Genomic DNA, 17,792 nt, shown 5'->3' on the forward strand with positions numbered 1-17,792 from the left:
GGGGAGCGCGACTTGGAGCTTTGGGGTGTCCTAGCGGTGGGCGGCCGTGGAGGTGCGAGGCACCTTGCTTTTTTATTGCAAAGCTGCAGTTTGATTGTGGGGCTGGAGGTGAGCGTGGAGGGGTCAGCTTGGTCTCAGTTTGCCTTGATTAAAGGAAAAACAGGTGTCCTGGGAGGGTGTTATGATTTAGCGGTTTGGGATTGAGGGGTCCTCTCAGTTTCTTGGGACTTTTACCACGTTGCTGTCACCAGTTCTCCCTCGAAAGTTGTTATTTTCCAACTTACTGGGTGTGAAAATGACAAGACTTCAAGTTGTAAATTTTCTCCCAGAAAAGCTGTGTGTTCACTAGCACACGGAATCCTGGCATCCGTAACATGTGCCGTGGCGGTCCTGGGTATTGGAAAGGAGTACAGTAGCGAACGGGTTGCTTGTTAGGTCATCTTTTACTGAGAATTACTTTCCAACAATCATTTATGCATAGCAGCCATTCTTCACACCTATTAAGAAAAATATGTTGCGTGCATAGTTTCCAAAGAGTGCTCCTTTTCATGATGCTCTTTCCACGCCGGGTGAAAGACAAGCTCTACAAATTAATCCCTCTGTCCCCAACATTCATTTTCCTTGACGTCCAAGGAAATCCCAATGATTGACAAAAATCAACAATCAGATGAGATTTGTAACCTATCCTACCAGCTTTATTTAGCAAATCTGCCTAAAAAATATTCTATCTGTAAGCTTTTACCCAATGTTAAACGGCGTAAGCTAAATTAGACAGCATGGTTCCACTTGCTAATCTTGGGGAGACCTGACTGCTACCCGGCTGTGGTTACCCTGAACCAAGCCATGGCTTTTTGTTGACATTGTTGGGTGACTGAAAGTAGCATGTTCAAAATCAAGCCAAGTTTGACCATGCTTCTCCTGAATCTCACCTTTCAATAGCAGAGTGCCCAAGTTTAAGTTTGTCTTATGTGATGAAAGAAAGCAAATGTTTTATCCATGTGGACTGTTTGGCTTGCTATTAAGGACATAGTAGGAATGCAACTAGTGTTGTAGGATTTATGAAGCAAACTCTGTAAGAGCCTGTTGCTAGCCCACTGTGTGTTCAGTAAAGAATTCAGCTTTAAAACATTGAAATCACTGGCTTTCTACACTGGTATTGTAAGAACTAACATGACTACATTTGCAAAACCGTTACAGTTGAAGTCAGTATTCTTGGTGGGCACTCATTTCTACTCAGTGTTTTAAAAGAGTTCAAAACATCCATCAGCCAGGATTTGTTTTGTTTCAATGCCTCTAACCTACAGTTAATTTTAGGGATTAAAACCACCAAGAAAAATATTCAGTCATGTTATAAAATGTCCTAAGATTATTTATTGACCACACCAATGACTGAGTGTAGTAAACATGAGATCTTCATTATAACTGATGCGCAAGAGCACATAAATTACCTCAGAGTTGTCTTGCGATGCTCAAATTCACTGATATAAATATGGCTTCTGTTACCTACTTCCTGTGTTTGGGGACTGCAGATAAAATAACGGTGGATGGATAAAGATAGGAATTGCTTTAAACAGTTGAAAAGGAGGACTCAATATTATTGTAGTTGTGCTGTGGCAACTCTGTTGTTGGTGAATGAAAATATTATCTAATGTTGGCTTTTATCTGTGTAAAAGGAACATGAAATTAGGAGTCCAATGATGCTTAGGTTATCACCACCGATAACCTAAACCTGTGATCACAACTTGGGCTGCAAATTAGAGTCAATGAAAGAAATTCCATCCGTAGAAAATTCATAACTGTACCCCCAAACTAGTTAAATCAGAATATCCACGGACAGGGCCTGCAGTTTCACGTATTTCTTTAGGTGATGAAAGTATGTAACCTAGGTTGAGAACCACTGACTGAGATGGTTTCCATGAGATTTGACACCGCCTGTCAATGTTAGGGGGTCTCGGTGAAAACAAATGCCGGTTGTTACATTGCTGGTTTAATCTTTCATTCTTAAAAAATATATATGTGTGTATCTTGATGTGCAATTAGAAGAAAGAGATTTTACTTCTTTTATTGATGTTAGATGTTTAATCCGTAACAGATTCCATGAAAAACATTTTGTTGTTGTTTTTTCCAGCAAACAAGCTATTGAGTTTGAAAATTATCTGGTCATCCAGAAAATGCCTTAATAAATGAACTCTAGCTTTAAAAGAGGCTAAAAAATAATGCTTTATGAAGTGGAATTTGATTTCCTTTTGCTTAAGACCTAGATGTAGCAATGTGGAAACATCCCCTTTGGAAAAGGAAGAAGGGGGAAAATAGTATCATTCTCCTTGAGAAACTAACTTCCATATCCTGATTATGTCCTAGCTTTTCACACACACACACACACACACACAGTTTAACTCACAATGCAATTGTGAGGCAGAAGCAATCATTCTGATTTTCTATATGAAGAAATTGGGGACTCATTAGGTGAATGAATTTGCTCAAAGCTACAAGCCAAAGAAATTAAGGCTGTCTTTGAACCCAGGTTTTCTTATTCCAAGTTCAATTTCCTCGTAAAATATTTTGATGTGCACATTCATATTGTTTAAAATTTAAAGACAGCATTTGTTGTAAAAGCTGCATAAGAGTGCAGATTCTTGCACGACTCTGCTTGGGTTTGATTCCCGGCTCCATCCTTTTCTAGCTGTGTGATTTGGGCAAGCAATTTAACCTTGCCTGCCTTCATTCCCTTTGTAAAATGAGGGTTTCATTGAATGAGTTCATCTTTGTTAAGCATTTGGGTAGGTTCTAGGTAAGTATCATGTGTTTTCTTTTTTAAATGTCATTTATTCAAAAATCATTTTGATTATTTCTTATATGCCAAACATCTCTAAGTCTGAAGAACATAGACAAATACATCATATCTCTGTCTTTAAGGATTTTGTGTCCAGTAAAGAATGACCATTACAGAAGTAATGATTTCACTCTGGGGACTGGATTTTCTTCCCTTGGAGTTAGAATCAGAAGCACAATTCTATTTGTCAACTGTGTGCCTTTCAGTGTTAATATGATCCTCTTTATAATGAAGATTCTAAAAGCTAAATGATAAAATTTTGTTGCCACAGTAGTAATAACTTGTTTTCAGTTTCACTTTCAAAACATGGAAAAATCATATTAACATATATTTCTGACTTTATGAGGTCAAAAAACAAGTAACTTGGGGGAGATTTCAGATCTTTAAATTTTTTGTTTTAAGAGCGAATCATGGCGATGAAACCTTGAGGGAGAATTGGCAAAAATTGTCGGACTTGATTCCTCATCACTTCTAAGTGAAATTTTCTTGATTTGTTTTTCCAAAAACTGTTTTATGACCAGGATGTAGTTTTATTTTGTTTTTAAAGACAGAATACATTTTTAAAAAGGAAGACTGGATCAAGGAATTCAGGTGAATTTCCCAAAGCCAGGGCTGGCTCATCAAGATATACCTCATCAGAGCTGCCGGGCTGTGTGGACTGTGCCTGCAGCCCCAGGAAACTGCCTGGGACCTCCAGGGACCCGTACATAGCCAACCCTCCAGTTCCATCTTGGTGCACCTGAAAGTCTCTTTTTCTTAAAAACAGCATATGAATTTGAATTTTGTATGCAAAAAAAAAAAACCTAGCAAGAATAATCCAAAACTAAGGTGTTATTTTTCAAAGTATCTAGTTCAGTGAAATATTTTCTCTTTTTGAAATCAGTATTTAGCCATCCCATTTCACTAACATGTCTGTTTGCAGACGTGTGTCTTTCTTCACCATTATCAAGACTCAAGACCACATCCAAATTTTCTCATGGTTGCTACATTTTGCTTCCTCCCAGTTTCACAACCACTACTCTCGTTTAAGCTTTTCTTGCCATTAAAAAATCCTTAAGAGTTCTCAATTCAATGATTCAGTCACTGTGTGCTGGATTCAGGGTTACAGGACACAGGCAGCTTGCTCTCACCATTCCGTCCCTCTCCATTCGTATTTTTCAGGGATTATCCAGGGACTTGGAGCCCCTCTGCAGTCTGATATTTCAGATGTTTCAGGACATAATCTCCTTTTATCTTTCTTCTCCGAGCCAGGTAGAAAACCTCAGTGGCTCCTGAATTTCAGTTCTAAAGCTATAATTACAACAGGAAAACTGACTCCACATTCGGAATCCATCCTTCGTTTCAAACCCTGTCAAACTCAATTTATATCCAGTGGCCTCCAAATTTTGGGGTGTATGTATGAGAGAGAAAGCGACAGACACACACACGCACACACACCCTTTTTGTCAATGGTTTGGTTTCTGAGCCATGTTTCTTTATTTTTTATTTCTCCCCACAGCCGTAGTTCCACTCCCTGTCTTCATTTGTACCGTGGTTTGGAATGCAACCTTTCAAACCTTACCTTCTCCATCCTGCAAAATATACAAATCATTTCCCTGTAGCATATTTAATCATCTCCACCCTAATAGCTCTTCTCCTATTTAAAAACCTAATAAATATTTACTAAGTGCCTACTATGTCCTACTCAGGGGATATTATGAGGAATTACAGTTCCTGGCATCATGGGGATGGTAAGAGGGAGACAGACCAACGGACAGCTACACTCCCAGGTGGTGTGCACCACAATACAGAAAGGCAGTGAGAGCTCTGGATGCGGAGAGGAAAAGCACTTAGCCCCACATCCGGAACGATCTCTAAGGCAGTAACCCCAAGGGAGCCGTGAGTTAGCAGAGAAATGACAAGATGGAATAAACCCCATTAAGGTGGAAGAGCTGAAGTTTGTTATGTGCAGGACTCCAGACTGTATGAAGCCCTGAAGGCTTGAAACAGCATAGAGATTTGGGGAAACTGGGGCCATTTTGATTGTCCCGATGGGATTTGCTGGGCACGGATGGTACAGGTGAAGGTCTGCTTGCCTGCTGTCCTAAACAGTTTACATTTTATCATGATCAGTGGGGATCCCTAAAGGAGTTAACACGGAGGACTCACATAATCAGATTTGTCATTCTGGTAGACCGTCCTGGTGGAAAAATCAGAGAAATATTAGATGGAAAGTGAGATGGATACAAATTAACTGGAGGCCCGGAGCCTTATTGCAGGAACAGAGGGGAGAGACAGGGCCACCTTTATTGGTGATAGCAAAGGAAAGGGAACAATTTAAATGTAGCTTGTGTAGGATTTGGTGGATGATAGAAATTGGAGGTGGGGTGAAGGAAATGGCTAATTGTATTCTGAATACAAATTCTGAAAAAAAAATGCCATTTGCAAAGTCTGGACAGGAATTTTTGGAAAAATGAAGAGGAAGAGTTGAATTGTGGGAGAAAAATGATGTATTTGGTTTATCTATATAATGCTGTATAGAAGTAGATTCAGAAATTCATGCCCCAGGAGAGATTTCAATACATCTGGGAGACCTGAATCTGTTTCTAGCTGACGGGTTAGGAGTGGAGCACACCAGCTATGGAGAACTTAAAAATAGAGAAATAAAAGGCAGAAAACTAACAAGAGAAGAAAAAATTCTAAGAATCCTGTGGGAAACTAATTTTTTAAGGGACAAATGGAAAAGATGCTTGCAAAAAAAAAAAAGAGTTGTAAGGGGCTGAATGAAAGGAAGCATCACGGAGGAGGTAGCTTTCTGGAAAGCAGAGAGGATAAGTGTGTGCTTGTGTAGTGTCAGGGAGATCAAGCTGGGGAAAGGGTTGAGAGATCACAACTGGACTTTGATCATGGGAGTGGGTCGGAGGGGGGCTGAGAAATGAATTAGAAACAAGAAAATGAAGACACTAATTGTACACAACGATTTTGGTTTCTTGGAAATCTTGTAAGCTTTACTTAAATGCTACTTCCTTATTTTCTGCACAGCCAATGACCCCTTGAGGTTCTTGCCTTAGAATTTCTGGAGATCCTGTGTGTGTGAGCATGTGTAAATGTGTGTGTGTGTGTTTGTGTGTGATATACATTTACACTAAATATATAAAGAGTACATGTTTGTAATAATATGTATTCTTCCTTTTTGCCATCTTTTGTTGAAATAAGTCTTATTCTCAATAACATAATAGGAAAAAAATAAAGGTTTTATAAACCCCTGCCCTCAGTGATAATGAACTAGAAATCCCAGTATTTTAGCACATATAAAATATTTCCCAGAATGTTTGTGTCCTTAAAAGTTACACAAGGAAATTTTCAGGCCAAAAACACAGTATTGGAAGTGGAACTGTTGCGTAGAGCTTTATTCTCCCTTTTGTGTGAATTTTTCCAGCTTACCTCTTTTAGGTTAGCGAGGTGAAAGCCATCCGCATATCCCACCTTCCAATCTGCTTGGGGACCGTCTTTTCTGCTAATGAGTTGAAACTTAGCTAAATATAACCATAAAAATGGTGCACTTTCTGTCACTGAAATGATTCTGCTACACCAAGGTTTACATTTTTCTTTCAAGGCATCAGCTAGCTATGGCCCCAGAGCTTTCAGATATTTCTCTGATATTCCTTCAAATCAGTAATCATATTTTTAACCTTGTTACACCCCTTCTCCTAGTTTACATTTCAGTGAACGTTGGTTTAAGAAGCTGATTCTGTTTTCTTTAGTGAGCCTTTAGAACACAGCCGACAAATTCAGAAGGTAGCATGCGGTGTATAAGCATGAAAATCACGTCCCCGTGGCTCTGTTACCCTTTTTAACCATGGTGCCTTCGGTAGGTCCTGTGTACCTGTGGATTCAACTAACTCAGGAATGAAAATTTTTTTTTAATTGCATGTGTATGGAACATGTGTGAACTTAATTTCTTGTTTTTCTTTTATAAATACAGTGCAACAGCTCTTATTTAGCATTTACATTGTATTAAGTATGGTGATACGGAGATGATTTAAAGTATTGCACAGGTTGTCTGTGAAGTCTATGCTTTTAGATAAGGGACGTGAGCCTCCAGAGCTGTTGGTATCCCCGGGAGACCCGGAATATTGTGATTCCCCATGGATGCTAAGGGACAACTGCACCTCTAATTCCCCTGCCTGTTGTACTTGGCCAAAGCTACTTTGGTAGGGTTTATACTCTGCAAACAGGAATAAAATCAGGACTTTTCTGTCTCATCTTCCCATTACAGTCTGGAGTCCTGTTTGAGTAACTGATTTTCCACAAGTGAACACCCCCTAGATTGACTAAACCTGATAGCAAAAGCAGCTACACTTTGTTGAGCCCATACTGTCTGCTGGATGCAGTGGCATTGGAAACAGGCTCAGAAAATATGGGCCTCATAGGTTCAGGCGTCTTTGATGAGGCAGAGTGAGAACTCAAACCTAAATTTGCCTAATGCTAAGACTATGCTCACTCTAGGACTGTAGTCAAGTGACGTTGTGATTATGACTTAGAGGTCTCTCTCTATTATAATTAGAATGTTATCTTAGATGATCAGAGCCTTTATGTAACTGATGGGATTAGAAGGCCCTTCCCATGGACAGGCATCTCAGCTGGTCTCTTGGAGGCCTTAAGCTCTGCTCGCCAACCTAGTTGTCTTCAGGAAGTGAAACTCTATCTAAAACCAAATCCCAGTCTTATGGATTAACCTGGAATAGTCTAAACTCATACCCCATGCAAGTGGACACTCCACATAGCAGAGTATGTAAGCATAACATTCCTGCACGGCAGTAAAAAATGTGAAATATGATAAAGTTCTAGGATTTATACTTCTACTGAGCCAAATCTATTAGTCTATTAGGTTTCAAATAAATTTATGTGAGTTTGATGTCAATCAAAAATGTAAATGATATTTGTCATTGCTTGGAGTCCCAAAGTGATAGCATTTGTCCCACAATTACAACAACAACAATAACAAAATCTCTCAGTGGGAATGATTTGTAAAGAGAAGCTTTAACCATTGAAAAGATTTCTTCTCCGGTTGGATGTTAAGTCACGCTGGGCAACAAGGGGAAAAGGAAAGGCAAACTGTACTGCTGCCAAGTTTAACTTTGAAATTGGCTTGTCTCATACATTAATTTACCCAACTTTAAGCATAACTAGTTTCTAATCTTAAGTCTGACAGATGGAAGCTTAGCAAGTATGAGGATGGGTTGTAGAAAATGTGGCTGTTTGTGACTGTTGTGACAGGGAATCTCTTTAGGCTGAAATCCGATGACGTGCTTGGCACAGAGCACACCATAATGCAGATGGCTTTAGCACCTCCTCCGATGGACATACTACAGGACAACAAGTTCAGGAGAATATCAGAACACTTCTTCCTTCCTAAGATGCCGTAGATTGCAAAGATGGCATTAAAGCAAAAACCCCCAGCAAACTGGTGATTCCTGTTGCTTGGGGACCAATTCTGGTTGCTCCTTTTCCCATTCCAAATGAAGATATCTTCATGCACCCCATGTGGAAAATATATGTTTGTAGATTAGATGTATGGTTGGAATGAATAGAAGGTCAATGAGAAAATCATTCTTCTTAGCTACTAAAATATGACCATCAGTATATTTGAAGAGTTCCAAGTTGAAGTCAACGAATATCAAAATTGGAAGTCGTGGCCTCACTGGAGGGCATTTTAGTGTAAGAGGCATTTCTAACGTTTGAAGCGATGTCATACATTTCCTGTAACTAACATATTCCTTTACTTATTGATCAGGAACCCAACACTTTGATTAAGGAGAAGACTGAGGCAGAGATGGTGCATCTCCCTCCCAGCAGGTAGGTCGTGGTTTTGCTGTGATAATGAAACCCTTCTGACTCTGTGTACATTGCTCTCCTAGAGGATCCTGAAAAGTTACAGTGAGCCACAGGCATTAGCAGAATAATGTCTGCATCAGTGCACTCACAGGTGAATTTAAGAAGAGTTAAAGGGGTGACTGTGTGTCCTCGCACAGTCATTGAGACCCCATCTCAATGTCCATTTTGTGTAATACATCCTCACATGAGCAAGAAATTGATTTATCAGACTGAAGTTTGCAAACATTATATAAGGGGCAGAACTCGTCTCTAATGTCCCTTGTCCCCTCTCTCCTCCTCCTAGGTTTTCTACTTCTTCTACTCATATAGTATTCGCATTGACTCTAGAAGCTGGCTTTCCTAAGGGAAAACCTCATTACTTGGTTCTTTCCACAATCTCCCCTTCAACTCCCTTTAGCCCCCTCCTAAACCAATTAATCTTCTTTTACCCTATTTCCACAAATCCTACTTTATGCAGACAGTGTCACCACGGAATAAGAAAATAAGTGTGTCATCGCTGATGATGATATGTTGTTTGATCAAATGAGTTTGGATATTTATTCTTAAAGCCTTACACCACACATAATCACAAGCTTAATATCTTAATATCTACTGTCTCTAAGATAGTGTTTTAACGTGTGCTATGCAAGACTAGCTGCAAGAAGAAGGGCATTAGTGTTAACTGGTGCATGGTGGAGTCTCAGAAATTAAGTGATAATTCTGGAACTGACTGGACATGAAATGTTGATCATACCCAATTCCAGCAAAGTAGAATTCATTTTTTTTAAGCTTGTAAAATTTTCAAGAAAACTTGGATATAAAAGAGATTTATTGAAATAATTCAACAATGATAACGGTGATAATGAAAATAGATAACATCTACATAGCCCTTACTATGAGCCAGCCATGTTCTATGCCTTCTGTAGATTTTAACGTATTTCATCCTCACAGCAGCCGTTTGAGGTAGGTACTAGCATTCCTTCATTTGGCACAAGAGGACACAGAAGCTCAGAGACGTAGGTAGCCCACCTGAGCAAACACAGCTACTACAGCAGATTTGGGAATGAAACCATGGAGGGCTGGCTCCAGAACATAAGTGAATCCAAAAAGGGGGATGCACTCGTAATAAGTTGTTGACAGGTAAAGTCTTTTTAGGTAAAATGTCTTTCAGTTAGGCATTTGTGTATCTTTGAACAGAAGATCCATGGTTTTCTTTCTTTTTTTCTTAGACTATTAAGGAAAGTACACAGTGATTTTCCTTGTTTATTCTGAATGCTAATCTCTGCAGCTGTCATGGGATATACTCGTGCTTATAGTATTCCACTGTGCACTGTGGTTTTTACAAAAAGGGGAAATTGGGCTTTGCCAGGCTGATAACTCATTCATAAAAATCAGGATCAAATGCAAAAACCTGTTTTATTATTTTAAAGGTGCAATTTGGGGCAGGCATTTGGCCTGGTGGTTATGACAGCACTTAGAATGCCCACACCCTGTATTGGAATGGCAGGGTTAGAGTCCCAGCTCCGGCCTTGTTTCTAGCTTTCTGGTAATGTGCACCCTGGAAGAGGTAGTGGTGAAGGCTCAACTAGTCAGGTGGCTGCTGCCCTGTGGGAGACCTAGATCATACTCCCATCTGCATCTCATAGCCACTGCTTTCTCTTTGTCGGTCGGGTTCTCTCTGTCTCTCTGTATATGTGTCTATCTTTCCAATAAATACAGTATTTAAATATGCAGTTTCTACTACAAATGCAAAAGGTGACTTTTAAATATAATTCAAATCTTTTTTTTAAATCTTTAATTACTTATATGAAAATGAGTCAGAAACCCATGATGTGTGTGGTTTTACTGATGTGGAGAAAAAAAAAAAAAGTCGCAAGGCAGCAAGTAAAAATACATTGAATTTTACTTAGTCTAAAAATGGTGAAGTTTCCTATTCACCCTCCTGGAAAGACACACTTTCCAAGACCTATTTTAGAGCATGGTAACTCTTTTCCGTGGGTCCCGTTGGTCTCATTGCCCCACGGGGTGACTGTGCTGCACTCTGTGTGCTGTGCAGTGGAGAGCTCTCTCCTGATGCCCAGAGGGAGCTCTGGGTGTACTTCAGGTTCGGGCTATGCAGCCTTTGTAAGTGCTTTTTATTGACCATCTGTATTTTTGTATTTATTTACCATAGCTGGGGATATTTTCTTAGTACTAATTTAAGTACCTGTATTGTTTTTAAGGTTATCACATAGTCCATAGTGTAACATATTTTAGTCTAAAGCTTTAGTCCCTCTACTGCGGCAGTCCATTTGAGGAAGGAAGGAACCAAGGAATAGAAGTTAACCAGGAGCCTAACTTGGGTGGAAGATTACCTGATTTCCTCATGAACTAGAACACTGTGAGGATTATAGTGATAGATATAGATAGATATAGATCACTGTGAGATTATAGTGATACAGCTGACTTTATCCACTTTACTCCATCACTGTCCAGAATCTTCCAGCTGGCCAGACCCCCTCCCCATGTTAAATACAACGAAGAGCCGGACTGCAGCCGTGAGCACATGGTGACCAGTGGTGGTGACCAGTGGATGGCAGGTGCAGGAGGTACCTGCACCGTGGATGGGCCCTGGGCTGTCTAGGCTGCCAGACACCTGACAACACAAACATCGGCCAAACAGAAAGCTCGCTCCCCTGGCCTTAACTGTGCTGTAGATGTTTGTGTGCTTGTTTTTGTAATCATCATTGTTTTTCTCTTTTCACTTCATGATGCCTTGAAACCATGTTCCCTAGTACATAATATGTTACAATCAGGTTTCTCAACAAACAGGTATTCTCTCACTGAAATTCCACAACAACCCTGAAAGCTAGGTATATTTGTCTCTGTTTTATAGACCAAAGGAGCTAAATAGGTTAAGAATGGAAATAAATATTAAAACTAATTAATGTAACAATAAGTAATAACAATATGTCAATAAGTAGTTAATTTTAAGACTAACACCTATGGAGTGCTTGCTATAGGTTCTGGAATTACCTGTGGCATTCTCGTAATAATCAGAGGGTTATTATGATGCCTGTTTTACCTCCAAGCAATGGTGAGTCTCAGAGAGGTAAGGAGGTGGTGCGAAGCCGAGGCAGGGTTTCACTCTGAACAGCCTCGCTGCAGCGCCTGGATGGCTGCCCTGTCCTCCTCCTACAGGCACCGCCTGCATCCTTGCTCGGGTCTGTTTGCTGTTCTGCCTGTGAGTTTCAGGCCCGCACGTGGCTTTTCATCCGTGGGCTCAAGAGTGTTCTGATGACCCAGGCTGATCTGGGACAGGGTTTCACCGTCTGGCTGTAAAATTTTGAAAAATCAAAACCAGCATCAAGGGTTTGTCTTGCCACTAAGTTTGTCCAATTTAAAAGATCGCAGTTCTGAGATTTTCTTCTTCTGGGACAAAAATATGCCTCTTTTTTTTTTTTTTAATCTAATGATGTTAACAGTTAACAATATTTTTAAGCCTTCCTTATTTAAAAATTACAAATGTCCCTGCCCTCCCATGGACAACAGTGGGTGAGGAATTGGACTTATTTGTAAAATTAAAAGTCAGCTCTTTTGGCTGGCGCCGTGGCTCAATAGGCTAATTCTCCTCCTGCGGCGCCAGCACCCTGGGTTCTAGTCCTGGTCAGGGCACCAGATTCTGTCCCGGTTGCTCCTCTTCCAGGCCAGCTCTCTGCTGTGGCCCGGGAGTGCAGTGGAGGATGGTCCAAGGGCTTGGGCCCTGCACCCCATGGGAGACCAGGAGAAGCACCTGGCTCCTGGCTTCTGATCAGCGCAGTACGCTGGTGAAGTTTCCTATTCACCCTCCTGGAAAGCCATTGGGGGGTGAACCAACAGAAAAGGAAGACCTTTCTCTCTGTCTCTCTCTCTCTCACTGTCCACTTTGCCTATCAAAAAAAAAAAAAAAAAAAAAAAAAGCTCTTCTAAAAACGTAACAATGCTGTTAGGGAATGAAGGGCAGTCCCCAGAACAAACACCCCCAGGTTTGCCAAGAGTCAGTCGAATGCTAGTAGGTACCACTAATAGTGTTAAGAAAGCAGGTTATACTTGAAATATTATCAGTATAATAATATACTTTTGTTAAAGATTTATTTATCTGAAAGCAGAGAAAGAGAACTAGCAAGAGAGAGAGTGAGCAAGCGAACACATGAGAGTGCTTCTGTCCATTGGCTCCTGCCAGGGCTGGGCAGGCCAAAGCCAGGAGCTTCTTCTGGGTCTCTCACATGGGTGGCAGGGGCCCAAGGACTTGGGCCATCTTCCACTGCTTTCCCAGGTGCATTAACAGGGAGCTGGATCAGAATTGGAGCAGCCAGGACTCAAACTAACTCCATATGGGATGTGGCACTGCAGGCAGCTGCTTAACCTTCTACCCCACAGTGCAGTCCCCAATAATACATTTTTACAGCACTCCTTGATTGAGTAATGCTCACACAGCCTATAAAGTGCTTTCACATTCAGTATCTCATTTTATCTTCTCCCAAGACTTTGGGGAGGCAGTACTACTATACAACCAAAAGAGTATTTTCTGTAGAGTAGAACAGCCTGTACTATTTATTAGTGTCACTTTGCCTCTCTTAGCCTTATTTTCTTTAAGGAAATAATTATGTCTTGTCTTAAAGGATGATTTCATGGGTTTTATATAATTTTAAAAGGAAGCTAAGTATGGTACAGAGGTATACAGAAGACAGTAACTGCTATTATTGTAACTCTTAGAATTCTCACTTTACAGTTAAGAAAACTACAATTCAGATTAAGACATAAGCTAGAATTGGTTGTCTAGTTGGTTGATGGAGTTAGGGCTTGAGCCTAATTGTATCCTCGCTGAATTCACCCACAATTCCATGTGGATCTCAGCCCTTCGCTCCCCCACGTCCCACTTCCAGTGATGGTAAGAACCTCAGAGAGCCCGTAGGTGCCAGCGTCCCTCCATTGTTCTGTAGGAGTGTGTCTCAGACGTCCTTGTCCACCAGGGCACAGCGCAGAACCTGCTCAGTGGGAAAATCATAGAAATTTTAAGTGATTTATTATACTTTTCAAGCCAATAAAATTATATAAAGCAAGCACAAGTAGAAGTGGAAATCGTATAATATCACAGATGATTTGAAAAGTAAGATTTTGCGATGCATAAAGGAAAGAGAAGTTGAAGTCCCTCAGTTGAATGGTAAGATAAAATTTGGAGGTGGGCCTGTAGTTTAAATATTTTTTAAAGTCCTCATTGTATGACAGGTGCATCCAAGCAGATATGTTTTCCTACATTGTGGATGCTGGTGATCAGTTTGGTGGTTCTGTTTCCTTTCTTTTGGGCTGAGATTATCTGGAAAGTGACTTCACCTCTGCGGGGTGGAGTGTGGTTTTGATTGCCAGGGAAAGATGAGAAGTGGCCACCTCACTGAGTCTTTAGTGGAAAGCTTCGTTTTAATCGTGACCCCAAAGAATGAAAAGTTTCTGTCTTTTTAAAGAGAAAGCAGAAGTGTGTCATAGTTCAATCCTCAGAAAGAGCGAAGGAGTAAGGAAAACCAATTCCTTTTCCTTTCTTTGTGAGGGGTTTGCCTCTTACTGTAGCACAGTCTGTAGAGTTCTCATCATTGTTTTGAGCTCATCAGCGATCTGGATCATAAATAGCTGTTGCTAATATATTCAGAGATAAATATATGCTGAATAAATACACTGTATTATGGGAATGAGTATCCTAAACTTAAAGGAATTAACAGGAAGTTTCCTATCTTCCTGTGATGTAGGGTGCAACTTTGCAGCAAAGAAATTGTCACATGGTGTGTCAGCCACCACATACGGAACATAAAGAGGCTGGATCCCCAGAGGGAAGTTAAGAGAAGTATACAAAAGACAGGGACGCTGGTGAGAAGTAGGAGAGAAAAAGTAGGGAATAATTATGAGACTCTCATTTGCTGCACCAATTTATGAAACTAGCTTTAAAATATTTATATTCAAAGACCAAAATATTTCTGCCAAGAGTAACTTTGCTCCATTAAAAGTGATGAGTAGAAATATTACAAATATTTTTTCAAATACCTAAGTATCTTGCTGGCAACTCACCCCATGGCTAAAAGTGAGAAGAGGAGAGACATAGCATTTATCTTTGGGCTTGCAGATTTATTACAGGTAATGGAAATATTTTGGAGGGAATAATAGACCAGGCTTCTAAATAAATAATTTTGCTAAGCCACAAGAGGTACTTCTTCACTGAAGAAGATCAGCCCCTTTGTGCTCTACAGTCGTCACGGGAGCTGAATTGTTTGTCTTGGGTCTGGAGGGAAGAGGTAGAACAGTTTTGGCTCATCAGCATCCAAGTAAGCATACCCATTGTTGGAAAGTCTAGTTTGTGTGTGCAGACGCTGGTGAGGAGGGTTGCTATAGAGACTTACCTGACTGCCTAGCAACTTTTACAACTACGGTTTGCTACCAGTCTTAGCATCATATTTTGTTAAATAATTTTCTCAACTTTTTTTTATCCTCCTGACATTAGAGGTGATGATAAAGACAAGGATTTTATTACTTGTCAGATTTTTTAAACTCCCATCTCTTCCGAACATGCCCCTCTACTTGCTGCTCTAAAATGGTGATAATCGAAGTTCAGTGAGCAACAGAGTCACCTTGAGGGCTTCTCAAAACGCAGATTGCTGGCCTGATCCCAGGGCTTCCAATTTATTTTAGGGTAGGACCCAAGAATTTGCGTTTCTCGTAATCAGTAAGTTCCCAGATGATCTTGATGCTGCTGGTTGTGCTATCAAGCTCAGCAATGGATTCTTTTTTTATTATTATTATTTTATTTGACAGATAGAGTTAGACAGTGAAGGGGAGAGAGAGAAAGGTCTTCCTTCCATTGGTTCACCCCCCAAATGGCTGCTATGGCTAGAGCTATGCCAATCCAAAGCCAGGAGCCAGGAGCTTCTTTCTGGTCTCCCATACGAGTGCAGGGGCCCAAACACTTGGGCCATCATCCACTGCCCTCCCAGGCCGAAGCAAGTGAAAGATCTCTGTGAGTGAGATCCCAGTGGAAAGAACAGGCCATCAAAGAAGGAGGTACCTTTCTCTGAAGAGAGGAGACAACTTCCACTTTGACAATGACCTTGTCTAAATAAGATCGGAGTTGGTGAACTCAAAAGGCTTCCATAGCCTTGGCAGCTCACGACAAGAGCCTCGGGTGATTACTGATGCCATAAATTAGAGTGTCAATTGTTAAGTCAACAACAGGAGTCACTGTGTACTTGCTCCCCATGTAGGATCTCTGTCCTTAATGTGTTGTACTATGTGAATTAACGGTATAACTAATACTCAAACAGTACTTTATACTTTGTGTTTCTGTGTGGGTGAAAACTGTTGAAATCTTTACTTAGTATATACTAAATTGATCTTCTGTGTATAAAGATAATTGAAAATGAATCTTGATGAAGAATGGGATGGGAGAGGGAGTGGGAGATGGGATGGTTGTGTCTGGGAGGGAGGTTATGGGGGGAAAAAGCCATTATAATCCAAAAGCTGTACTTTGGAAATTTATATTTATTAAATAAAAGCTTAAAATAAAAAAAAGAAAAAAAGTGGGAAAATGTTATTAAGCAAAAAATCAAGGATGATGAGCCAAATTGTAAAGATTATTATGATAAGGCATTCAACTTCATTTGTATTCTAGAAGCAGGGAATTTAGTATTACTTGTGCAAATTTTAGATCTCACATGTGTTGGCCTAGCATTTCTACTCAGTATCTTCCTATAGAAATGCAAGTATTTCTGTACATATCTTCAGGTTCATCAGGATTCCTTACAATATTACTCTTAACACTTCCAAAAACTTCAAAGATGGGTACTGTGCTCACTTCAGCAGTACATATACTAAAATATACACATATATTTTACATATACTAAAATATACTAAAACTGGAACCTTACAGAGAAGATTAGCATGGCCCCTGTGTGAGGAAAACACACAAATTTGTGCTATGTTCCATATTAAAATATAGATAGATAGATATAGATATAGATATAGATACAGGTTCTGTCCTACTTGCAGATCAGGAGGGGAGCAGTAGTTCAATGTGCTCTGGCACACCATTATTCTGCATTAATGCATGGCCATTCAAAAAGGAGAAGGTAGATCTCTATGGATTGACATGGGAAAAAAAGAAGCCAGGAAAATGTATCTAGATGGATCAATAGACTTGTTTTGTAAAATAATGCATTCTACACACATCTGTGTGCACAGACCTCACACTGTTAACAGATTCAATTTCTGGGGAATTACACTGGAAAAGGGAGATGGGCATAAGATAGGACTTGAACTTTGATAAAATAAAGTTGAAAACAAAAGTTCTTTCCAGTGTCAAGGTCACGATTTACAATATTTATTTTGATAAGGAAAATAAGAAAGAAATATAGTGGAAAATATGTTGAAACAAACCTTAATTAAAAATAAAGGATGTAGAAACAACATTCCAAGTGAAACAGCATAGACAATTTCTCCTTGAACAGACTCTGAGTGCAAAGAAAAGGCCTCTTGTTTCTATCTGGCTTGAGGGTATCCAGGCCCTTGAGTGCCACCATCCTGATAATGAAGCCATCTACCCAAATGAGATCCGTCCAAACCCCATTTCTCTCTTCTTCCTTCCCTGCTCAGCCACTTTTAAACAAAAACTTACTCTGGAGAAGCACACTTAGGCATCCTCAAGTATCTTGGTGACTTAAAGCTGATATGGACGGAGTCATGAAGAATCCCATGCCCACGTTCATTATTCGCGTTCTTTTCAAAGTTGTTGAGAAAGATCTCAGTGGACATGGGATTTTTTTTTCCTTTTTTTAAATTTTTTTTTTTTTTGACAGGCAGAGTGGACAGTGAGAGAGAGAGACAGAGAGAAAGGTCTTCCTTTGCCGTTGGTTCACCCTCCAATGGCCGCCGCAGCCGGCGCGCTGCGGCCGGCGCACCGCGCTGATCCGATGGCAGGAGCCAGGAGCCAGGTGCTTTTCCTGATCTCCCATGGGGTGCAGGGCCCAAGCACTTGGGCCATCCTCCACTGCACTCCCTGGCCACAGCAGAGGGCTGGCCTGGAAGAGGGGCAACCGGGACAGAATCC

At 40.4% G+C, this 17,792-nt stretch overlaps 1 protein-coding gene and 1 non-coding gene across 3 annotated transcripts in view; both read left to right on the forward strand.

Moving 5' to 3' along the window:
* The window catches only part of CALCR (calcitonin receptor), a 163,846-nt gene that overhangs the window by 474 nt on the left and 145,580 nt on the right, over positions 1-17,792 (forward strand). The window contains exon 3 of one of the 2 annotated variants that reach the window (XM_008261488.3): positions 8,610-8,671. In XM_008261488.3, coding sequence (XP_008259710.3) covers positions 8,649-8,671 — 23 coding nt within the window. In that variant the 5' untranslated portion in view covers positions 8,610-8,648. 2 annotated transcript variants of the gene reach the window in all.
* Positions 16,577-16,679, forward strand: LOC127492712 (U6 spliceosomal RNA). Its single transcript, XR_007922409.2, has one exon. It is a non-coding gene; the product is annotated as a U6 spliceosomal RNA (small nuclear RNA).

The sequence above is a fragment of the Oryctolagus cuniculus genome, chromosome 16 (assembly GCF_964237555.1).
Source record: "Oryctolagus cuniculus chromosome 16, mOryCun1.1, whole genome shotgun sequence".
NCBI lineage: Eukaryota > Metazoa > Chordata > Mammalia > Lagomorpha > Leporidae > Oryctolagus > Oryctolagus cuniculus.